The 24,193-nt window shown below is 48.6% G+C and overlaps 5 protein-coding genes across 5 annotated transcripts; 4 read left to right on the forward strand and 1 right to left on the reverse strand.

Moving 5' to 3' along the window:
* Positions 1-1,972: 1,972 nt before the first annotated feature.
* Positions 1,973-3,200, reverse strand: EI90DRAFT_2923158 (uncharacterized protein; the record flags this gene model as incomplete). Its single annotated transcript, XM_039054811.1, has 3 exons — positions 1,973-2,198; positions 2,244-2,413; positions 3,066-3,200. Coding segments are annotated over 3 exons (531 nt in total), but the record flags the coding sequence as incomplete, so codon positions are not given.
* Positions 3,201-8,214: 5,014 nt separating this feature from the next.
* Positions 8,215-8,967, forward strand: EI90DRAFT_3124859 (uncharacterized protein; the record flags this gene model as incomplete). Its single annotated transcript, XM_039063761.1, has 1 exon — positions 8,215-8,967. One exon carries the CDS (start codon positions 8,215-8,217, stop codon positions 8,965-8,967), a length of 753 nt encoding a protein of 250 aa, XP_038915262.1.
* A 700-nt stretch (positions 8,968-9,667) lies between these two features.
* On the forward strand, positions 9,668-10,252 carry EI90DRAFT_3124860 (uncharacterized protein; the record flags this gene model as incomplete). The annotated part of the gene is made up of 1 exon (XM_039063762.1): positions 9,668-10,252. The coding sequence occupies one exon, from the start codon at positions 9,668-9,670 to the stop codon at positions 10,250-10,252; it is 585 nt and encodes a 194-aa protein (XP_038915263.1).
* Positions 10,253-16,383: 6,131 nt separating this feature from the next.
* EI90DRAFT_1259534 (uncharacterized protein) lies at positions 16,384-17,828 on the forward strand. Its single transcript, XM_039051609.1, has 5 exons — positions 16,384-16,563; positions 16,649-16,766; positions 16,941-17,095; positions 17,241-17,520; positions 17,645-17,828. The coding sequence occupies exons 1-5, from the start codon at positions 16,501-16,503 to the stop codon at positions 17,650-17,652; spliced, it is 624 nt and encodes a 207-aa protein (XP_038915264.1). The 5' UTR covers positions 16,384-16,500; the 3' UTR covers positions 17,653-17,828.
* Positions 17,829-21,050: 3,222 nt separating this feature from the next.
* Positions 21,051-22,709, forward strand: EI90DRAFT_1260487 (uncharacterized protein). The gene is made up of 9 exons (XM_039051611.1): positions 21,051-21,582; positions 21,648-21,688; positions 21,748-21,761; positions 21,817-21,874; positions 21,927-21,943; positions 21,997-22,102; positions 22,160-22,173; positions 22,227-22,309; positions 22,372-22,709. The coding sequence occupies exons 1-9, from the start codon at positions 21,327-21,329 to the stop codon at positions 22,383-22,385; spliced, it is 603 nt and encodes a 200-aa protein (XP_038915265.1). The 5' UTR covers positions 21,051-21,326; the 3' UTR covers positions 22,386-22,709.
* Positions 22,710-24,193: the final 1,484 nt, after the last annotated feature.

Raw genomic sequence — 24,193 nt, forward strand, 5'->3', positions numbered from 1 at the left:
AGTGACAACCAGAAATGCTTGAGAAAAATAATACTCTATTTTCTTACTTCTCTAAGGGGGGCGAAAAGTCGCAGAAAGGGTCTCCCTTTTATACTCCTTGGGTCGCCTTCCTTTTTCACGCTCTACCTTCTATTTACAGGATTTATTTACAGTGTATTTTTCTCAAACTGAATAAAAAGTGAAATTTTCACGCTATAGTTCCACTGTGCTTTGCTGCGCTGAACTGCGGCTCTACTGCAGTCAGACTGCGCCTGGAATCCTTATTGTCCTTCCTCGCCTAAGCTATTTTAATGGTTAATTAGAATTTGTCTGCGCCGCATTTGCCGCAGTTCCCTATTTCAAATTCCCCATATTTCCCATTAAGTTCGCTATGACTCGGTCATACTGAATTCAAACCTCGCATTACTATGCGTGCGACTGTGCTGAGACCTTCAGCTGATTTATTCCAATTTTATTTAGTGACATTTAGTTAAAATGAGACTGAAATGATAAATGAGTGAATTATTCAGGTTTAAAACTGAAAGAAAAAGTTGCTAGTAATCAAGAATTACTCAAACGAATGTGTTATAGCTCTCTACTTCATTAGAACATCGTTCCCTAAAATTCCCGCCATGGTCTGTCGTAGTTTAGTAGTTTTCGTGAATTTCGTTCATATTCCCTGATTCCCCTTTGTATTATCACATCCTAATCCTCCATATGTATTGTTCGTTGTTATAGTAGGTCGTCCTCGAAGATATCATATTTTTATGTATTTTATTTAGGGCTCTAGACCTCTTGAAGCTGTCTTCCCACGTGTTTTCAGGTTTCTAACTTCATGTCCTTGTATCTCATTCATTTCTGGATGTTTTCTCACGTTCTTGGTATCATAAATTTTCATTTATTCCCACCTTTCCAATGGTACTAAGGTTGTGTCCTATTTCCCTGTATTCGTTGAGTTAGCAAAGTTTCGCGCGCACATTCGGTAATCACGTGCGTCGTTCCCATAGTTGTTTGTATGCGGGAGCCGTTTTCGTTTGGTTGTTCGGGATTTATGATATGCGCGGGTGTTTATTTCTTTCATATGGGCTTCTGTGATTTATTTCAGATTTTTCCCTCATGATCTAAGGTTGTTTTGCACTTTTCGTGCTTTGTTTTGACCGGGCTCTTCCTTATTTGGACGGAAATTGGTCTTCGCGATCTGCCGAAGTGCGGATCTCGGTTCCGACGGCCAGTTCCCTGCGCATCGCCACCCTCACGTGTCATTACACATGATGCGGATTCCTATATTCCCGTCATGGGTATAACTTCACAACGGCTGGACCGTTTGGGCTGAGAATTTGCATAACTATAGTTTCCTATTTTTCATAATTTCCGTGTAAATTTCGTTGTATGTTTTAATTATGGATCCTATGCAATCATTGTCTTGTCCCTGAGCTCGGACTTTTGATGTCGCTATTCCCGTTATTGGATTTCTCATTAACGCATGATCCTTTTATTATGAAAATTTGGGAGGATTAAGAGTAGATCCTTTCCTTTTTAATGGGCTATCAAGCTTGTCTCGGTCGTTACTAGTTAATCTTCGCGCTTGCTTTTTAGACATTGTCCTCGTTTTGCAGGAGTTTTAGTCATATCTCCGTCGTTTATGGGTAGTTTCCCCTGTAATTACTCTCATTGGTTCCGTTTGGGTGACATCTACATTTCCTATTATAAACACGACTTTGACTTTTGCATTAGTTCCTGAGGAATCTTTGTTCCGTGGTACTTCCATCCTTGCTACGTGTGCGGACGTGGGAAAGTAGTTTCCGTGGAGGTTCTCTGATTATCTTTATAGTCAAATCTTGGTCGATTGTCCTAATTCTTGGTTTAATATTTGCTATAAATTCCCCCGAGAATTCCGTCTCGTTGATGGTAAGCTTGAAGTATTTTTGTTATTTTTCTTTCTTTCGATTTATCGTGTATAGTCGTAATAATTCGTAAAAATTCGTAAAATTCGTTAAAATTCAGGTCCTTCTATGTTCTCATATCTACTTGTCGTATGAGGTTTTTGTGATTTATCTGGCATATTTCCATAATGGGTTTCCATAGTGTGGCCGTTATTTCTCCTACAGCGTGGGAGAAGGGACCAAATAAAATCGTTGAATGTCGCCGTTGTGTATGCCCCTTGCTGAATATTCACATGGAGCATGCCCTCTATGGTCAGAGCAGGAAGTATAGAGTACCTGAGGAAGGGACATTAGGATAAACATGGATTTGAAAAATGTTACACACTTAGTGCCTTGCATGAAAAAATCCTGACGACAAGCTCAGTCACCAGATGGTGCCCAGCCATGGGAGCGTGAGGAAGTATTGTGATTGCATCCTGTCTCATCAACAAAAACAAGCTGTTCAGCTTGATAATGCAGACCCATATAGTTCCTAAATGCGGTATGTAATCCTTCATTGCATTCAAATGCCGGCTTTTGTAGCTGTATGATTTGTTTAGAGTTGTCACGACCCGGCAATTCCCACGGTCAGGTGATCACTCCCCACACATTCTCCCTCCCCCGCTTCGACCCCGTCAACCCCGCTGCCTGCCCGACGCCGCCTGAACAAGCCCGTCACCCTTCCCCGTCACCACTACCTGTTTCCACGGCCCATCACGGGCCTACGAGTCTTTCTTTATCACGCTTGTTTTTCTTGATGGCCGTACACAGCCGTCCTTCTCCCACACTCTTTGTTTGTTTTCGTTTCTTCTTAACCCCGCCCGCAATCTCCATGAGATCTGGCGACTTAATTCCATTCATTCCGTTATACTTAAATACCGGTTGTACACTACCTCGTACTGGAGTTCGAAAATCAACTAGGGTTACCCCCTGCACTCTCTGTCTGACCCAGTCGCACCTCCTGCCTCCTGAAATATCGGGGCTGCATCAAGTACGAGGCGCAACGCTCATGAACGAGTCGTTGAAGCCGAAACCCCTTTCCGCCGCGATTGTCATCCCTGCCCTTGATGGGCTGTTACGCCGAGCAGCGGACCTTAACGGTCGCCGACGGCGAGTCACGGTAACGTTTTCCCACGCCCTGACAAGAGTTGATTAAAATAAGACATAAATATGTGTAATGCATACCTTTTTGTGTGTGAAGCCCCATTGCTTCAGGCTGAGCCAGACAGTGGATTCACAAACAGAGATGCGGTGATATCTCTCTAATATCTGTTGTATTTCATGGAGGTACAGGTCCGGCTTGAGTTTGATATGGCCTTGGACGAGCTACTTCACATAATTAGTACTGAAATCAACTGCTATGAGCATTTATTGTGCTCACATCCAGATCCCAGTTATTCAGTTTGCAACTGCACCTGCAGTTGCCGACTTTGTCAAAAGGGATCCCTTGCCTATGAGCTGAGAGAATCTGGTGAACTGTGCATTCACTAATATGGGTGGCCTGTGCAATCTCCTTGGGGGAAAGAGTTTGAGACATTATGGCAATGAGCCGCTTTGTGTCTGGTGTGGTGTGGCTAGTACCCATGAGACAGCGATGGTGGCTACAGAGCTGAGCAGCTTGACATGTGCCAGAGAGCTGGGTCCATCAATATATCATCAACAGGGAATGCAGAATGGCCATATGGCGCTTATTTTGCTATATTGACATGTGCTTCTATTGAATTGAAAATAAAAATTCCGAATATTTACTCATTTTGTCGATATTTTTTTACGAAAGGGTTCAATACCCTTTCACTTTTCGACTGCCACTTTCTCACAAAACCGCTGTAATATATTACCTAGTGACAATAGCTGTAAGGTAATATACAATAAGTTACAACATGTAGAAATGAGAGAACTGTAACTAACCTCAGTCTCAAGCAATATGCGTGAGAACTGAGGAAAAAGGAAACTAATCCAAAGGATTGAATGTAGTTTGTGGCCATCGCGGATAAGTCCGAAGTGACCAAAATAAGTAAGAAGAAAAGGTGTTGTGACCAAGTAGTCATGCTACTGCCGGAATGTGGCTGTCTGGGCAAGTTCCTCGCTCGGATGTGGGAATGTGGCTGTACGGAAACTCGTCCGGCCTCCCATAGCACACAGTTCCTCCAACCACGTTATCCATCAGTGGGGCTCAAATAATACACAATAGCTATGGTGCACTGAGCAAGGGTGTGTATACAGTCTAATGGACAGTTATGCCGGGTCTAACAGCCTCAATCAGTGTCATATCCGTACAATCCTGACCTCCGCTCCAGGCTCCCGGAACTCCGAACCTGACTTCCAGAGTCCTACTTCCCTTCTGCCACCTCCTCCTTGCCGACTTCCAAGAGGTTATCCCACCTCCGGCTCCAACACCACCTTCGGTCCGACTCCGGAACATTCCGGGCTCGACCTCAACCTCAACACCTTCCAGACGAGCACGCAACACCTATGTTCCCAACTCCGGACCTCCACTCCGGAACCCCATTGGCGTCTCCGTCTCCGGAACCTCCAGTCTTAGCTCCGACCTCGGACTTTGACCCCACCTCCACTTATACCCATTGTATTGGTTAGCTCATTCCATTTAATTACGTTTGCCAATATTCCAGAGTTTAACCTCCGAGTTCGGACTTTCCAGACTTACCTCGGACCTTGCAACTATTGCATTGTCCTATTCAATTCTGCTATTCTCCCTCATTCCTATTTGGGCTGCTGCTTCCTTTCTATTCAGTCAGCTGGCCATTCCCCACTCCCATCCTCCTTCCTCCTTGGGCCTTGGCCCTTCATTCCTCCTTTGGGAAACACCATTGAGTCAAACACTTGACCCTCAGTGTTGTTCCTCTTTCCATCTCCCTTTGTCTCCTTTCGTCCTACCCTTGTTCCTTTTGATTCCAGACCCCTCCTTATATACATTGTACCTAGTAACTTGTAACCTCAGTCCGAAATCGACCTGAAATGCCCCCAAGAGACTTTCACTCTGCTAGATCTGAAATTAGGGACCCCCAGGACAACCAGCAATGGCACAGCACTCTGCCTGAGTCGCTGAGGCTGAGGTCCTTCCACACTAAGTCTCTGATTCCACTCCGGAGTCGTCCGAATCCGCCCGTTCTAACAATCAGCAGGTGTTTCCCAGATGGGAATCAAGGGGGGTCAGTTATGGAAATCCTAAACATCATGTCCCTTTTTAGGATTAGGGAAATGTGCGAGAACCCCCCCCCCCCCCCTCTTTAATTCAATCAGCAGTATCCATTATTCCGGGAGATGCCGGTATCCAAATTTGGGATTTTTCTGCATCCTCCCACACACTCGCTGCTGAAACCAGGAAATGAACTCAGTGAAGGTATCTCTGGCAACCTCAAAAATGGTTATCTATAACATGCACTTAATCCAAGGAACAGGTTGATGCGGACTACAGTGAAGTATGTCCAGATTGCAGCAAGGAGATTTTGCTCGGCTATGCTGGTCCTGTAAATATGGAGAATCACAGAGGAAAGAAAGCCTGCCGCAAAAATCAGGAACTCCAAACAGCCGAACTGAGATAAACAAGCAAGTGTCATTGATGAAATCCTTTTTCCGGGAGCCCCATCCTGTCCATCTAACTGTGGCCTCCCCGCTGCCACTACCCCCTGGATCCCCTACCTATTCCCCAATTCCAGCACCTGCCTTTCTCCCCCATCGTGTAATCAACTCTAGCAACTCAGCAGCATCAGTCATGGTGGCTCCGACAATGCTCTCAAAACTCACCCTCATTGCTGCCCAGCTCCCAGAGTCCATGTAGCCAAAGCCGAAGATGCTGTGGCAGCACTATGTGGTGATCCTGAGGCAATTCTTCATAATCTTGAAGATGAAGAGCCATATGAATGGCTTGACAGAAAACTAAATAACATTTGTGGCAGCTGGGGAGTCAGTCGAGGACTTGTCCAACAAGCAATCAAATGGGGTGATCTTGGCTTACTGGGTCTTTGCTGCACATTACAATTTTTTATTGACCGCAAGTTGGCATCTGAGGTCATGCTCGAAACCCGACTTGAGATTCTAATAAATGAAGCAGAGAAAATGTACATTACCTCCTAAACCCTACAATGTGCATTTGACCCAATCATTACAGGTTGCCCAAATATTCATATACACCAGATGACACACTGGATGATACACAGGATTGTGATTCAGTGCCTCAGCCAGAATGATTGTCACCACCAGTTGCCAAAGGGACAAGCCAACAACCCATCATCCTAGATTCAGATTCAGATTCTGTTGACAGTGGTTACTGTTATCCATTATCCAGTTCGGGCCCTCACCAAAAGACTATGCACTATTGTCCTGGATTTCAGTTGACAGTTCCTGAAGGGTGTACTCCATTCACAGAATGGCCATGGCTAGAGCTTGAAAATCTGGCTATGTCAATGAGTGTACTCATTGAAAATGGGGCACTCACAATACACTCTGTGGCCTGCATGGAAGATGGGAGACCCTGCCGAGAGTGCCGAAATTTACGGCAGCTGACTCCCATTGTACACATCCAAGACCATATCATCCGAGGAATCCCAGAGAATACCCCATACAAGCATTTGAGTATGAGGATGGTTGAGTTGCTCAGGCGAAAAGATCATCAAATCAATGAACTTAAATTGGGTTGCCTCTGTTGGAGGAAGGGATCAAGTGATCTCCCAAACCATCAGGGAAGGGGTACCCCCCCCTGGCATAATGGGCAAGTAGTGTATGGATGCACGCTAGAAGTCCTGGGTTCAATACCAGGCTTATCCATTTTATGTCATTTGTCCAGTCACGCTGGTTTACATCATAAGAATTTGGAGCTCCGGATAAGTCCAGTAGTTGCACCGGATACAAATTTCCTCATGGTGGACAGCCATGGTACATCAATTTGGAGGCTAACACCCCAAATTGAGGGCGAGTGTTGGAGGAAGGGATCAAGTGATCTCCCAAACCATCAGGGAAGGGGTATCCCCCCCCTGGCATAATGGGCGAGTAGTGTATGGATGCACGCTAGAAGTCCTGGGTTCAATACCAGGCTTGTCCATTTTATGTCATTTGTCCAGTCATGCTGGTTTACGTCATAAGAATTTGGAGCTCCAGATAAGTCCAGTAGTTGCACCGGATACAAATTTCCTCAGCCTCAACACCCAGCATAAACTCAAGCACTCACTACATCAAACTTGGACTATAAGCGGTTTGCTATGGCTGTAAGCCAGTGTGATGCTCCACACATCAATATTCTAGTGCAGTCTGCCCTTCGAAAGAGGCATGGAATTAGAGAAATCATTCAGCTTCTCACAAAGGCAACTTTGGGTACTTACCATCCATAATACACGGAAGAGCAACACTTGATAGGTGTCGTACTGTATCAGCTAGGGGGTGCAAGAGTTGCCGAGTTTGCACATGCCACCCTAGGAACCCCAGGCCTAACAACAGTCCGAAAACATTGCACAACCTCAATTCTCGCCTCTTCAGGTTTTCCCACACTGGAGGAGCTGACATGGAATATTGAATCAGCTTATGAGTGCAATGCTACTTCAGGGGAAGGGATGGTCAGACTTGTCTGTATGTTTGACGAAATTAAGGTTGAGGAGGGATTGGACTGGTGTCCTCAGACCAATTCAATCATTGGCCTCTGCTGAGAACATTCAAGCCCTGGCCCACATATCTTCAGCAACTTGGATGATGCCCAAGTGATATGTGAAGATTTGCGAGAGAGACGTGTCCACTTTGGGACAGAGGTGAGTTGATAGTGCTGGCAGCCAGGCAAGACACTGACAATAGTATCATAATTAGGCGACAGTTGGAGCAATTGGCACACTTACTGAAAGCCATCGAGAATACATTGCCCGGCCTTTTCTCATCAGTGCAACATGCAAAAAGGAAACAGCAGAACAGCACACTGGGCTCCTTCGATTGGCATGGAAAGCTTGCAATGAGAAGCAGTCCCTGACAGGTCGTGTATACTGTCTTGCATCTGATGGTGAATCGCGATGTGGAAAGGCACTCATAGCTCTCACCGAAAAGTCCCCTTTGTCAGCATCATCACCTATCCACCCACTCCTCCGGGACCTGCAGCTACTAAATAATGGTAGGAGATGATGATATCACATCGGACAAGGATTACAAACATGTAATGAAATGTCTGTGGCATGCTCACCTTCATCCCAAAGGTGTCAGAATCGGTCCTGTTCAAATCACTCCCTCAGTCCTCTGAAAACAGTTTGAGTCTGCTGGCACCTCATCTAATCGCATCAATAATGTCCTAAATGTTGCAGACAAACAAGATGTCACAACAATGCTTAACCTAATGCAATTAATTTGGTCACTCTCATCTCCTTCGCTGCTGGATAACCCCATTCACTGCCAGGACCATCTTGCTTTGATCCAACACTTGAAGCTTGTCCAATGGCTCATCTTCCCTTACATAAACGTCGAGCTCAGCCTGCATGAGCAGCTAAAGTATCTCAGTGCTGCAGCACATGTGGCATATGTATTCTTCACGCACGAAAACATGCGCTCATCATACATCCCTGCCACGCTATACCGGGACATACAGATAATGGTCAAAAATGCTTACTTTTGCGTTGCAAAGGCAAAGTATGAAACTCCGAATAGGAAGTTCTTCCTTATCCTCTTGGGCACTGATAGGTTAGAATGGATGTTTGGGTTCATCTGTGCAGAGAATGGCTATAATGTGAACGTTAGCACTTATAGTCTCTCTAACCGTACCTCTGGTGCAGTTGAGTGCCATGCAATATTGTCCAAACATCCGGAGTGGGACCGAGGACCATGTCGACTATGGCTTCAGGGCATCAGCAATGCAGGTGGCATCGAACAGAAGGTCGACCACATCAATCCAGCATCATGGAGAGGCAACATTTATGTTGCTAATGTACAGCTAGCTCCGGCTTGGAGAGCTGGCCATTATCTCGTCAAAAATGATGATGATCTCAGAGAATTCTGTCTGGCACAGAAGTTCAATGATCTGGAATGCCAAATGGGCGCTGATTTGTGTCAGGGCCCGGCCTCGGACTCGGAGGCTCCCTGACCTCAACCCCCATCTAACCTGTCCTCACACTATGCAGGGCATGAGATGTATAGTAAAAGGAAAGATAATATACACTTGCCTATGCAGGGCATGAGATGAGAAGAAGGGTAAAGGTCTCATCTCCCCGCATGGTTGCTATATAAAGGAATGGGTCACATGCCCACAACTATACAGCTCCTAGAGTTGTGTAGTGTGACCCGGAGGGAACATCCAGGTGGCAGTGCCCAGTAAGTGTGGGAACGTTCTGGCGAGTTGCTCGCCCAGAACTGTGGCTGTGACCCGTGGGAACATTCTGGGCGAGCTGCTCGCTCAGAAAGTTCCCACGCTATCCCGTGTGCGCATGTACACAACACACAAAGGCAACAACAAGGCAACAGTCAAAGAATAAAAGGGGGTAAAGTAGGTGGGGAGTCCGGGGCACCCTAAGGCAGGGTGCTGAACCCTGACAATTTGTTAAACCCATTTGAATCAGTGGCATATGAAGACCGCAACAACGATGAAGGGCTCACCCAAAGTTCACAGCCCCAAGGAAACCCCACATCATCCATGACATCGACGTTCAAACTATCAGACCTAGCAGATAACGAATGTGCACATCGTAATGGTCTCAGCTGTACTGTTGGGTTGCCAGATGGGAAGCAAGTACATAAGGCAAGGGGTCCTATGTGAGTTCACAAAGTACTCAAGGGAATCAAACTCCATGGACCGTTTGAGGAGAGTGGCAAATGTCTCAAAATTTGCCCAACTCACACCGATACTGGCCCATTGTGTGGGAGATGGTTCAGTAATCGAAACACAGTGCATCCTAATCCAAGATCCTGTTGCAACAATTTTACAATGCAAAGGAGTCCCTTTCCTGGCAATCGCTCAAGTCAATTCAATCAAGGTTGACGGAAGTCCCCAGACATATGTGGACAAAGAAATGCTCCCTGAAAAGACAGTTCTGGTTGGCGTCCAGATCCTCAGCCTGAAGCCGGCAAATGTACAGTTGTTGGATGGGAAGGAGGGTGATTGGGTGTGGGAATGCGGGAATGATGCAAGCCTCATAGTTCCTGGAAAATATCTCCAACAGATTAGCCCAGAACTAGTTTTAGAACATGGAGGGACCTTACCAAGTCCCACCGCATATGGATTCCGGAGTGATGAGTTGCGCGATCTTGCCACAACAATGTTTCAAGGCCTCACCCCGGAAGATGTCCGTGGACTCATTGAAACCCAATTGACAGAAAGTTTCCCATATAAAATCGAAGGCAAGCACTCACAGACAGGCAAGAAGAATTTATAGCAATTTTACTGACCTATTTTATAGGGAGAGTGTGTATGGGTTTCGGGTCGGCGGATTCGCCTATCAGCATTGGTTCGCTGCTGATGGAGCCCCGGGATTTGTCGGTCATGACACAAGCGAATGTATTGCCCAGCAGAGGTGGGGGTGCGTGAGCAGACGTCAGAGCTGTCTGTTAGAACTAGGCAAGGGCAGACGATTCCAGAGGGGAACCGGAGACTTAGCAAGGAGGGACCTTGGCCTCAGCGACTCAAGCGGAGCACTGTGCCATTGCTGTTTGTCCATTTGGTCCTTAATTTCATAGGGGGCGAGCAGGAAGTCTCTAGGGGGCATTTCAGGTCGATTTTAGACTAAGGCCTAAAACAAGTATGTACAGGCGTCAATATATATAATGAGAGGGCGAAAGCACAAGGAAACAAAGGGGATCCGAATCGGAATGAAGGTGTCTGAATGGGAACAAAGGGAAGACCAAAGCGGAGCGGTACCAAAGGTCATAAGGCAGAACCTGTGGTACGTCCGAAAGGAGGTAAGGAGGGCAAGGCCCAGAGGGGCAGGAGGATGAGGGGAAGTGGGGATGATGACTAACTGGCTAGAATGGGAAGAAGCAGCAGTCCAAATAGGGATGAGGGGAAAACGTGAGAGATACATTACAAGTGGCGAAAGTGCCAAAGGTGATCTGTGGAGCTCGGAGGTTGCGGAGCTTACGGAGGTTGCGGAGGTGGGGTTGAAAGTCCGAGAGATATTGGCAATGGTGTTTACGTAGTATGAGGTCACCAATGCAATGGACTAAGGCCGAGGTGGAGTCAAAGTCCGAGGTAGGAGCGATGATGGAGGCTTGGAGCAAAGGTGTCATATCCATACAATCCCGACCTCCGCTCCGGGCTCCTGGAACTCCGAACTCCGACTTCCGGAGCCCTACTTCCCTTCCGTCACTTTCTCCTTGCCGACTCCCAAGAGGTTATCCCACCTCCGGCTCGGACACCACCTTCGGTCCGACTCCGGAACATTCCGGGTCCGACCCCAACCTCGACACCTTCCAGACGAGTACGCAAAACCTATGCTCCTGACTCCGGACCTCCGCTCCGGAATCCCGTTCGCGTCTCCGTCTCCGGAACCTCCGGTCTTAGCTCCGACCTCGGACTTTGACCCCACCTCCGCTTATACCCATTGTATTGGTTAGCTCATTCCATTTAATTATGTTTGCCAATATTCCGGAGTTTAACCTCCGAGTTCGGACTTTCCGGACTTACTCCGGACCTTGCAACTATTGCATTGTCCATTTCAATTCCGCTATTCTCCCTCATTCCTATTTGGGCTGCTGCTTCCTTCTATTCAGTCAGCTAGCCATTCCCGACTCCCATCCTCTTTCCTTCCTCCTTGGGCCTTGGCCCTTCATTCCTCCTTTGGGAAACACCATTGAGTCAAACACTTGACCCTCGGTGTTGTTCCTCTTTCCATCTCCCTTTGTCTCCTTTCGTCTTACCCTTGTTCCTTTTGATTCCGGACCCCTCCTTATATACAATGTACCTAGTAACTTGTAACCTCAGTCCGAAATCGACAAGAATTCCCCCCAAGAGACTTTCCCTCTGCTAGATCCGAAATTAGGGACCCCTAGGACAACCAGCAATGGCACAGCGCTCCGCCTGAGTCACTGAGGCCGAGGTGCTTCCACGCTAAGTCTCCGATTCCACTCTGGAGTCGTCCGAATCCGCGCGTTCTAACAAAAGGTACGAGTGGTGTTCGAGTACGAAGTACGGGACAGTGGTGGAAGGTCGTAACTTGGCAGGGGGTCGATGGAAGAGGGCCAGAGGAGAGAGAGAGGGAGGAGGAAGGAGGAAAGGTGTCAGGTCCGAAGGTGAGTATCGGAGCGGACAGGAGGAGAGTAGGAGGGTGACGGAAGGGTGGAGGTGTTGTGGGAAGGAAGCAGAGGAGTGGGAGTAGTAGGAGGGTGGCGAGAGGAGTGGTGTTCGGTCTGAGGTGAGTGTCGGAGCGGACGGAGATAGGGCAGGAGAGGGACGGAGGAGTGGAGGTGGCATGGGGGGGTGAGAGGAGGTGTGGTGTCAGGACCGAAGGTGAATATCAGAACGGACAGCGGTAGGGTAGGACTCCGGAGGTGGTGAAGGAAGGAGGTCCGGGAGTCGGGTCGGGATCGGATATGCATGGATATGACACTGTCCGGAAGCCTTCGGGGCTCCATACTTAGGGAGGTGTAGGTAATATATTGAAAAGAGGGGGTGGTGACCATCAAGGGAAGCGGAGGTGATTGTGGAATGCAGGAGCTCTGAGGTTAGTGAAGAAGGAGTGGAGGTAGTCCGGAGAGATTGGAGGTAGTGGAAGTTGATGGCTGTGGATGGATATGACAGCTACTGTTAAAACAAGCAATAAAATAAGACAAAAATAAAACAAACTCAAGGGACACTCCAGACACAATCTAAATCCATTAACTGAGTAGAATCTTTGAAACTTCACCAAGTAGAAGATTTAATTCAAGTTAAATTCCAAATTAAACAACACTACACAGAATTACACCTAGACAAATTAAGAAATTTCAATAAAGGAACAGCTCCGCAGGGCTCGGTTTATCTGTAAGTCAATTCCCAGAAACTTTTAGACTAACCCATAAAATTAGAATTAGCCAAAACACTTGGATTGGTACTATAATTACAACAAATATTACTAGTACACTTCCCCATCCTAACTAAAGAACCAGGGAACAGCTTGGTGGTGGTCTCGTTTGAACCTCCCAACTGACCTTCCTTCGTTCTCTCCTTCAATGCGACTCTCTCTCCAGACCACCGATCTAGAAGAATCAAGCGTGACAACTTCCCAGCAAGGTTTTGCGAATGAAGAGGGCCTAGAACGGCCTAACAGCAGAGCCGATTCTTCATCACCCAGGCCTGCATCTACCGATCTCAGCCTGTCACCCCTGACCAACCCTTCACCACCAACCAAACCTTCGCCAGCCAACCTTTTTCTGCCATCCAGCCTTTCACCTTCAACCAGCCCTCTACTGCTGACTGGCCTTTCGCCGCTGACCAACCCTTCACTGCCGACCCACCCTTTGCTGCCAACAAACACACTGACCCAACCAAGCCAGCCCACCACACATCCAAGTGGGTGCCCCATACATGCAGTACAGCGGCTGGAGAGTGCTCTCCATAGATGCTGTGATGCAGAAGTTATGGCTGCTGAAATTGCTGATGGGTCCACTGTTGTATGCTGTCCGTGGCCAGGATGCAAGACAGTTTGGGTGAGTCTGTTTGAATGCCTTCAACCCCGATAACAAAAACTCATTTTCCTTATTAGTTTCATCGAGTTTGTCAAGGGCTTGGATCATATATTCCCCCAGGATGGAATTGCGGATCCCACAACAGTGCCAGAGCGACTAAACGCGCACGAAGGCACTAATTTTTCCCTTCTCATAACATACACCCTTCGCTTAACAATCAATCTCACTGTACATACGTGTTAAACACTGATCCGGAGTCGGCACCGAAAGTCACCGATGCGGGCCGCTATTGGCCGCGATGGCCACGATAGGAGGAAGAAATGAATGGAAGTGGACCCGGGCCGGAGGCCGAAGGGTCCGGAAGCAAACAAGAATAAGGAGCGGGGTTGGCCGCATAGCAGCCGGCAATGACCGAGGGTCAAAACAAACAATAACAGATAAATAAAGGAAAGAGCGTAGGGCCGCGATAGCGGCGATGGTATCGTAGCGGCGCTGGACTCGGAGTTGGGCCGGAGTCGGGCACGGGGATGATAGCGGCCCTGTAGGGGCCAAGTGGGCGGGGTAGGGGAGTCACGCTGGGCACGGTGCCGGAGGCGGACTCAGGGTGGGAAGGTTGGTGTGGCTGTGGGGGAGTCGGCCAGGTGCAGGGGAGCCTAGGGGCAAGTGGGGGAGTGAGCAGGGAGTCCTCATGGAGGATAGGGCTGAGGTCGGGGCTCGCGCTCGCGCTCGCATAGCGGGAATGGGCTCAGGCAGCATTGGGACGGGCGGCTAACGGGCCGGAATGCACGGCCGTGACAATACGATCCATAACTTAATCTAATATGTCATCTGAAAATAAGTTTTGCCCTCCCTCATGAACCCCCCCCTGTACCCTGTGTACAGCATTTCCCAAAATGACCCCCCTTGATGGGAATTGGGGCCTTCACAATCAGCAATTGGAAGCCCGTTCCGTAAACTCAGAATCAATTCTAATAGGGGTACAACTGAATTAAATTTGGTAAGATATAGTACAGGTAGAGGGCATCGAGCGATGCACGCATTCATGACTAAGTGCCCATTTTGGGAGACATCCATACCCCATTATTGAATGGATTCCCACAGGGATAAGAGTGGTCAAACGGGTCAAGATTTAGTGGAAATTTATGACTTGACATGGAATCAGAGGAGAGAATCTGCAAGCTGATGCTTATTTGTGCCTGATACTTCCTATCTGCCCGTGAGTGACAGCTAATGGCCTGTTGAAATAACCACCTCAGCCTAACAGGGCATATGGTGTAATGGCAGTTTGCGATCCAGAAGACTGGAGTTCGATTCCCAGTATGTCCAACTTTTAGGTTTCCCTAAAAGACCACGTGCAAATTCCAACATGGCCTTCACTCAAATTCCCCAGACCACGTGTGATCCATTGCACCTAATCGTCCAGTCATTTTCATCCTGTGTCGTGTCAAAAACAGTTCGAAATTCAAACAATCACAGCTCTATCCATCTCCACACGAGTCATTCACATTTCCGATACATCACTCGGGACCGTGCGAGATAACTCCCGGGATACCGGAGATATCGGCAACCTCCCACGGCCTCCTCCCTCGATTCACTCCACAAAGGCGTTGATTTTCTTCCTGGTGCCCGCGAATTTTAACATTGATTGCGCGCACGCACATCCTGGTCAGCCGGTCCCTTGGTCTAGCTGGCTGGGGCAACGCACCTGGCTACGCTGCCCTTGAACTCACGCGGCTCATATGTGCATCACATTGGCGCGCACCCGAGCTCCGGCGAATTAGTAGAAGTGTGGTTCACACTGGTGTGATACGTGCACGTCTCCTCTCAGTCCATATATAGAACACACGTGTGCACGCAGGCTGCATCCTTGGGGCGTTCATATATACAGTTGTCACATGCGTGGTGTACATGCTCTAATCTAAATATCCCATGTAACATGCGAGTGGAAAGTAGAGGTGTGGCACCAGTATGGGGTCATCAGTACTACTAGCTATCAAGGAGTTGAATGGCTTTACTGCCTATGTGGCGTTCATGAATGGGCTGCTGCCGCAATGCCTGCTAAGCAGCAGAAGGTATTTGGCTCGAGTTAGATGATGCATAATTCTATTGCTCCGGGCACGAAAAATCACATGTATACGAGGAAATTGATAACCCTCATGGCTTGAATGTGCATCGAGTCTCTAAGTCATGATTCAGGGGCGCAATGCCATGGTAAGACATTAATGAGTAAATCCGAGGATCGGTTCGTGGGAAACATGGCACTACGGTTTTCTCACGCTTCATATCTCGTGTGCAGGCAAGGTCAGGCTTTGCGCAGCAGCCATTTTGGGTGGCGTTGCAGACAGAGATTGATGGGTTGATGGAAGAATAGTAGTGGGTTGACATCAATTAATGCGTGATCCCGACGGCGTCGGCAACACGGCTTTCGATCGTTATGCACATTTAGTCGGTTAAATCTATTCTCCATTTACAAATATTGGATCATTTCTCGAATCATTGACAGATAAAGTTAAAATTGAATACCTGAGGAGACTGCGGAATCACTGAGGAGCGAGCGCAGGCGTTTTTGACTTTGGTACGGACTCGAGCTAATATGCGAAAGAGAGCGCTTGATTGGAAGAAATGAAGGAAACGGAGAACCCCGCGATAATGGGAAATGCCGAGAATGAAACACGGAATCCTGTTGTGATCGCGATCGCAACAGTCGAAGTTGGTCCGTTGGTCCATTGGTGATGATACCTGTAGTGAATGTGCACAAGAAACTTTCAAAGCAGGCGACGGTGAACATCGACACTGGCCGAACACGAGTCCTACTCCAAACCCGAGTTGCAACTCACTTCCGGTGCCAACTCCGCCTTTGTTGTAGTCTCACTTCGGAAACCGGTCTGGACACTTTCGGCTCTTATACAATCGGGCGTTTTACATAAACAACGTGACTTGTTGATAGTAACCGCAGTCCATCCTTCTTTACTTTCCTCACTGCAGCCCTACGTCCCCCAATCTACCATCTTCCTTCAGTGCTATGCGTCCTCGAAACTTATCCTTCCCTCTCTTTCTCCTCTGCCTCTCTCAGGCGGCTCTCCTCGTTCAAGCAGTTGCGTTGTTCACTTCTCATTCCATCAACCTATTCCCGGTATCCATCCAACCTAACCTACAATTCCTCTCACCAGGCCGAAATCACCAAACGGGAGGATGACCCATTCAGAGAGGTCTTTTTCCCTCCGCGTTCGAAATTGATAGCCCACGGGACACTTTCGTCCCTTGGTTTTCTCTTTTTCTTACCCATCGGTGAGTGGGTGGAATGAGTGCAACTCGCCTTCGCAACGGGAGTTTCCAAGGCCTCTCGTCCTAACTTGCTTTGTTCCCCCGCATACATGTACGCCATTCGTTCACCTTCACGACAACGAAACGATCAACACCTTACCGACGGCTAATGAACTTCGATCTCCCACGCATCACCAGGCATCCTCATTGCCCGATACCGCTCTCTCAACCCATCATACTGGCTCAGAGTTCACCTCGTCATTCAAACCTTCGCAGCCCTTCTTATCATTTCGGGTTTTGCCATCGGTGTCAACTACAATCACGACGCATATGACGGATACGATTATCGCAACGTAAGGCACGGAGTGAGTGATTTCTTCTCTTTTCATATTGGCCCTTTCATTCGCATTCGCGATCTCTTTCGGTTCGTTCATTTGAGAGTGTCAAGCCTATAACTGATGGCTTCCCTTTTTTATCCAAACAACAACGATGATACAGAGAATAGGAATCGCATTGTTCGTCCTCTATCTCGTCCAATTTTCGCTCGGTTTCTTCATCCATTACATAAAACTCCCATCACTCAACCCTTTCCTCTCTTCATCATCGAAACTTGCATCTACACCACAGTCACAACCCCCTCACCCACTCGCAACACACCCACCACAAAACATCTTCCATGTCATCATAGGTCTTACGATTCTTTGTCTATCGATTTACCAAGTTCGAACTGGATATAGGGATATGTACCCTTTGTGGACTGGACTGGACACGCCGGGAAGCGTGAACGATGTGTGGGGCGTTTGGGTCGGGGTGATCCTTGGTGTTTGGGTATTGGGCTGTTTCGTGGGCGTGAGGTCGTATTTGAAGGCGAAACAGAGTTGGAACGGGAGCAGGAGCGGGAGCGGGATGATGTTGCAGCGTCGGGATGGGGAATACGAGAACGATAGTGCGAATGCGACGTTGGGTTGGAATGGAGAATAATAAAACCTTTCTTTTGGCGATGTGGCTAGGGAGGGTGCAGTTTCGAAGGTCCGTATGGTATGGTATGGTATGGATTTGGATAATGTGTTGCCGTTAGCGCTTTGAGAGTGTTTGGCTGCCCTTTCTTCTCGGCATGATTTTCCCTTCTGCTTAGGACTGCAATCTCATTCTTGGTCTTTGGAATGGAAGAACTGCTTACCCTTTGTTTGACAAGACTGGCATTGTGTGTTTGGGTGCGCGCTTGTGTAGTGCGTTAGGGAAGTCCTTGTTTCCGCTATTCTATGCGCCGCTGGACTCGATCTATCCCGGTCCAATGCGAAAAATCAATACCACGCGTGAATCATGACGCCGTAGTAGTGTTCTCACCCCCACTGATCATTGATGCCCTGCGGGATCGATCGTTCCTCAACTCGCATCTTTGCATCAGTTACTTGAATTCACACCATGCATGTCCGCTGTCCGCTCATATGCACTTCCAACAGATCTAATGTTGTCACCGGTACCATGCACGCGTTTTTCAGCAGGTCAACGTTGTGAAAGAAGTGTGCATCCAAAGTGGACAGAGAAACGAGATCTATTCCAATAGAGGCTGGTAACCTGCCCTGAGGATGCGACCGCGCGCATGGGTGGATGATGGTGGGACCCCATCATCGCGAGTTCGTCCAAAAAGGGAAAACCATCATCGGGGAATCCGCCGTCATGGCGGAGTCTGCCGGAAAAGTGCGTGTCATTCACAGAATCGGCAAGTCACCGAACGTACCAAGAGCTGTCAAGGGCCTGAACCTAGGGAGACTCTGTGACTGCGTACTAGTATGTGCTCGAACCAGCACATCAAGGTGAACTGCCGACTGCCTTACAATTCATGGCCTAGGGTGTCACCCTCAAGGCTTTCATTTCGATGTCGCCGTAGCTTATGGTAGTCCAACCCATACGAAAGCGGAACTGTAGTTACAGGACTCATGTTCCTGACTTACGCTACAGTCGCCGGAGAGCTGGGACCTCTGAAGCCTATATTGATGGTTTCAATTGATGGGAAAAGGAAGCCAGAGCCATGTCCAATTGTCTAATTAGAGGCTTGGCTAATACGTACGACCAACCGATGAACGTGTCTAGACTGACACAGCCGACCTCGAAGCAGCATTATTTGATCTCTTTCGTTCTTCCCCACCTGATAAGAGGCACCGCTTTTGTCTCACTTGCCATTCGGTCTTTTCCCTGGGGTGCAAGCGACAAATTCACCCCTCCCCTTTATGCCTGGAGCCGTGTGCAATTTATTACCGGACGGTTGACGAATATACATCATTTTTTTGCTCGATGCACATGGTCTTCGAGTGTGACGCCAGTCTTGTGTGGATAAACCGTTTCCCAAGGAACAATCGCCTGCTGCGCCTGTACGACGTAGCACGTTGTGGCAGCACCGATCGCTAGGTGTCTTTATGTTATTGTCATCCGCTTCTCCCCGCAGCCAAGCCCTTCTTCAGGAACCCCCCGCCCCTGATTTCCACCTAACGGAATGCGATCTGGCACCAGATACCAGATCCGGCGAAGCGAGCCTGTGGGTGTGTTGAGAGGGCCTGGGGGGGAGGGTGCTCGTCCCTCACCGCCTACCTCGTGCGGGTAGCGTAACTACTTGGAATCGGCGTTGGAGATGTTGCGCTGGTTGTTTCCGCATCCACCATTAGAGAACTTTGTCAACCCAGTCGTTCATGGCGCCTTCGCGCATCCCTAGACGCTCGAGTCCAAGTTCAGCTTTTGCGCCCCCTCATCGATCCTTCTGTACTTTTCCATCTGCCTCCCCCTCCCCAAGAAAACCTACCCTTAACTTTGAAGCCCTCGAGGCGGCGGCGTGTCTAGGAGACATTGATGAATAACTTGAGGTCATTGTTCCTGAGCTAAGTGGCTTAGCTTCTTCCAACTCGTTCCCAAATGGTATTTGCCATCCACTTCGCACCTACAGTTTCACTTCATTACATAGACCATCCAATTAATCGTTTTTTAGCACCACCGTGCGTCCTGGTGAGAAGACTGGATATTCATCGGTGATATCTCGGCTGTATTCCCCATCAAGACATCCCCCATCTGACTCTTATGTGAGCAACACTCCATGCGGGCAGCTTTCAGTAATGTTACGAGAGCGTTCAGTAGCGCGCGACTAGCGTGAGTTCTCGTGAGGACCGTCCCATTACTGAAAAATTGGACAAAGCAGTACTAGAGCATGCAACCGGCTTGGTCACTACGCACATCCACGGCGTACTTCCAAGTCGCCTCGCCGATTATGGGTCTCCCGCCCGCTATAGATGTTATGGACGTTGGGGCTCTCAATGATCCGTAGATGTATTCCAAGCCCTTGTAGTCCTAACCATTATTGCGACTCTTGGGCAAGATGCTGAATCCCAAATAGCTGGGTTACAGGAACCGCTCAAAGCATCTTGTCTCTCATAGTGACACACTCTCGGATCCTACAAATCTTTATGTAAGACGTAAACCATGACACTATTTCGATTACGTCTGCCTCCTCGCGTAGTCAGCTCTTCCGCCACCTTAACCGTTCCTCCCGCACGCCCTCCCAACCCCTACAGCAATCTACGCACAGTCCTTCTTCTCTCTGTGCATCTTTTACTATAAGACACAATAAATCCGGCCAACTCCATGTACACTGGGCTCATGGTGCATGGGCGAATCATTTCAAAAAATGGGCAACCTACTGATGCCCCACGACATAGCCTTATATTTCAAAACGCCCCACGTTAACAATTTCCCCACTGACCACTGTTCTATGAAATCCGCACTCTTCAAACAAAAGCAGGGGTGTGGTAAGCGTATGTCACGATATTAGGCGGTGCTGCAAGGCTTAATTCAATGTGCCTCAAGGAACACGCGCGAGAATGCCAAGCCTCCAAGAGTGTATCATGGGACCCATTCAGAGTGTTCCAGATCTGCAAGGTCACGAAGCCGAGGCTGTGCAACGTGATAACTTGCATGACGCATTTGATTTGATCAACTGACGCCCAACCCCAGGTTGGTTGTCTATATTTGAGATGAATCTCTTCTTTTTCCTCCCGCTTGTATACCCAGCCATGGTGTTCTTCGTTTCGCCTGTCAGGCGTACTAATGTCGACCTGGGCCCGGGCAGGCGATATTGCCAAATGAGGGTTTGACAGCAAACCCAGCCAAACTGACGGGACGAAAACGGATGCATAGCCTTACCTGACTAGTGGACTTGGACTTGTGGGGTCTTTGTAATGATTTTCATAGCTCTCTGGACTTCTGCTTATTCTGCTCTAGTATGTGCTGATCGCCTCGAAACCGATATCAGTCTGTCCTACATGAATAAGCGATTACGTCCTCGACCAACAACGGCCTCCAAATGTAGCCTACCGCACAGGTGCCTCATTTCACCTGTTTCTTGCCATTGGTCCCACCAGTCTGTATGGTGGTCGGTGACCAGCAAAACTCCCTCACCCCAGCTTTATATTTGCAATGAGAATTTCATCATACACGCTGCACAACGTACTTAAGTGAGCCTGTGGGTGCGTTGGGAGGGGCAGCAAAACTCCCCTCCTTTCATCTACCTTGTGCCAGCAGCGTACCAGCGTAGTAAAAATGATGTTGAAGATGTTTAGGTTGATCTTCCCCGCCTTCATCGTTGCCTTGTTCGTTGCACAAGGCTTCGCTAACCCAGTCGCACCCTTGCCCGTTGAGGTTGAACGCCGAAACGACACGACTCCAGCCACTGGACCCTATAACCCGCTCGCCGACCCTACTATTCTTTCTCCCGAACCACCTATCACCGGTACGGGGGAAACCCGAGACCTTGCAAGGGATTATGGACACGGACATAGATGTCCACATGACTATCGTCAGTTGCTTGCTCGGACAACTGCTTCCCAAACCAGTCGCTTATTTTTTTTTTGCTCCATTCAGACAAATGCTCGGATCATAAGTGTTGCCCGAAGGATACTTACGTGGGTTCATGGTTCGTTCTGCTATGCAAAACATCCAACTAACAGACTTTGCATGCTAGTGCTGGAAGGGCTAGTGAGTATTACAGGTCATGAAGACGTAGGCTGGATATTCATTGGTGTTATGTTAGTTGTTTCCCCAACGGATGCGATCATTGCGGACATGGTTACTGCAAACCTGGCTATCGTGTAAGTCCCATTTCATACGGGAAAACTCTGATGATCCCTGACTTTAGGGTAGTGCTACAAGGGCAAATAGTCTGTAGAAGTTAGCGCTCCCTCTTAGCTTGACCCTTATTCGCGTTTCGTAGTTGCATCCCCGTTAACACGTACCCGTGTGGTCCATACCACTTCTGCTACAAAGGACAAGAATGCTGCAACAAAGAGAAGGGGACCTGCTGCCCGCCTGGATATTTAGTACGTTCACGTATTCCGACATATTTTGGTATCACTCTGCTAACGTTGCTACCACAGTGCCACGGATACGGGTTCGTTCGACCGTACCATTGAAGCTAGGTCTCTCTTACTCAATTACCCACAGATGCATTCCGAAAGGTTGCAACCCATGCGGCGATAAACATTATTGCGGCCCTGGATACAAGTGCTGCAAAGGCGGGAAAGCATGTACGTGGCTACGTGTACCCCTTGAAGCATTCTTATTTCTCACAATGGCTCATCCGTTGAAGGTTGCCGCCACTAAGAATGTACGTGGCATTCCGAGTCGATGGATCGACGTACGAAGCGATCTAGTCGAGTTGAGTTGGAATTGGTGCCGACCTATCCGTTCATGGACTCTCACTTTGGACTGCGCTTCTGACTGAGGAATGGTTCTTTTTTTTTGCGTTTTCACGTAGTCCGAAGTTCCCTATCTGTACTGTGTAACTCTTTTTTCGTTGGTCGACTGAGAATGCAATATCGTGATTAAATCATGTCAGATGTAGCCATGCAGGGCTTTGTTCCTCAGGCGGCTCGTCACACAATCCCTGCTTTGTGCTGCCATTGTCGGAAGTCGCAGTACGCGCGTTCTCAGATTCGTGGTGGGGCTTGATTATACCACTTGAGGTGCATTGTATATATGAGTCAAAAGAGTGCCCCCGGTCTCATGCAACGTATGCAGGCAGTGAAGTCTCTCACCGATGTAGTGGCGCCGTGTAGATAGTCTCCGAGCGGTTCAAGCGGAACGCTACTAGTAGACCTAGCAAACTGCCATACGCAGACGACGAGTATGCGTCATTTGGGCATAGCGATTTACGTGTACATGAACGCGGCCTGTTGGCGTGCGGATTGGTGGGTACAGCGAACGCAGTGTAAGGGCGGATGCATGTGGCGGAAGCCAGACGTGAATGAATGGGAGTGGGAAAAAGACAGGCTAAATATGCGAACTCGGGCTCCGCAGTGCACAAGCTTTGTTTGAATCCCGTACTTCCATTAAATCAAGGGGGGAGTGCAATAACTTGGCGACACCGGGGTTGTTGTTGTACTCTATTTGTTACCCCGATGTGGCAGTGCGGACAAGGGGATCCATACATGCTGAGTGTGTTGTTGCACGACCAAGATCTGAGCGCGATATCACTGTTCGGTAGATATCGTGCTTCAGGCCCCCCCGTGCCCATATACATTAACGAGCGGCTTCGCGCGGCCACAGACGGCACTGTAAGACAAAAGGGGAAACTACAAAGGCGAACAACATAAGCTTTGTGTGGCCCGGCCACGTCAACATGTGTCTGGGTGGTGTATTCAGGTGGGTAGGATCCTCGGGCAGCCGGGGGTGATTGCTACTTTTGGACAATTCGTTTTTGCCCTTTACTCCATCCCTATGCTCTTCAACCGGCCTGCTGGCTAGTGTATGCATGTGTGTGTGTGTGTGTATCAATTTTAACTTCGTATCTATGCCTTTTGGCATATGGCGTAGCGTACAATGGGTTATACTATACACAATCAGTACATGACCGCACTAGTGTATCTCCCATCGTGCCAGCTCATCTATTCACCCTTTACCGTCTCTTCCTGCAGTTGCCGGTTCCACGAGACCGCTCCATCCCTCGAGTCGCAATGACCTAAATTTGAAGACCGAAGTCCCGGATGAAGGGGTTAATCGGGTAGCCCACTGGGGACGGCGATGCTGTAGATTGCCTCCCTGTGAGTGACGGAAGCAATGCCGCGTAGGGGGGCCAGAGGCGCTCAGCGCCCATCCGGACGCCGCGTGCTAGACACCCCCTAATGATACGGTGTGTACGTCGAGAAAGAAGGGGAACATGGACAAACAGATATTTCCGAGGCATAAGAGGCAGCGCAGAAAAATGAACGCAAGCAACTGCCACGTGTAGGCGATATCCGCGTCGTCCACTCATGCGCCGGGAAAGTCTCTTAGAGCCAAAGCCAGCTAACCACATTGGGCACTGGAGCAGCCTCTGGACCACGGGATCATCCCAGAAGTGGTCTGCTAGGGTATGAAATGGTATTATTCCTGGTCACTGTTCGTAGGAATTTTCATGGGATTATGGTATG

Source organism: Cantharellus anzutake, assembly GCF_015039405.1.
Source record: "Cantharellus anzutake strain C23 chromosome Unknown EI90scaffold_29, whole genome shotgun sequence".
Classification (NCBI taxonomy): domain Eukaryota; kingdom Fungi; phylum Basidiomycota; class Agaricomycetes; order Cantharellales; family Hydnaceae; genus Cantharellus; species Cantharellus anzutake.

Excerpts from the sequence above, each read along its gene's own strand:
- EI90DRAFT_1260487 (XM_039051611.1), top strand. The coding sequence starts at position 21,327 with ATGATGTTGAAGATGTTTAGGTTGATCTTCCCCGCCTTCATCGTTGCC. Across the intron at positions 21,583-21,647 it reads TAGATGTCCACATGACTATC|ACAAATGCTCGGATCATAAG; the intron begins GTCAGTTGCTTG and ends TGCTCCATTCAG.
- EI90DRAFT_1259534 (XM_039051609.1), top strand. The coding sequence starts at position 16,501 with ATGCGTCCTCGAAACTTATCCTTCCCTCTCTTTCTCCTCTGCCTCTCT. Across the intron at positions 16,564-16,648 it reads TCTCTCAGGCGGCTCTCCTC|GCCGAAATCACCAAACGGGA; the intron begins GTTCAAGCAGTT and ends TCCTCTCACCAG. Across the intron at positions 16,767-16,940 it reads TCTCTTTTTCTTACCCATCG|GCATCCTCATTGCCCGATAC; the intron begins GTGAGTGGGTGG and ends ACGCATCACCAG.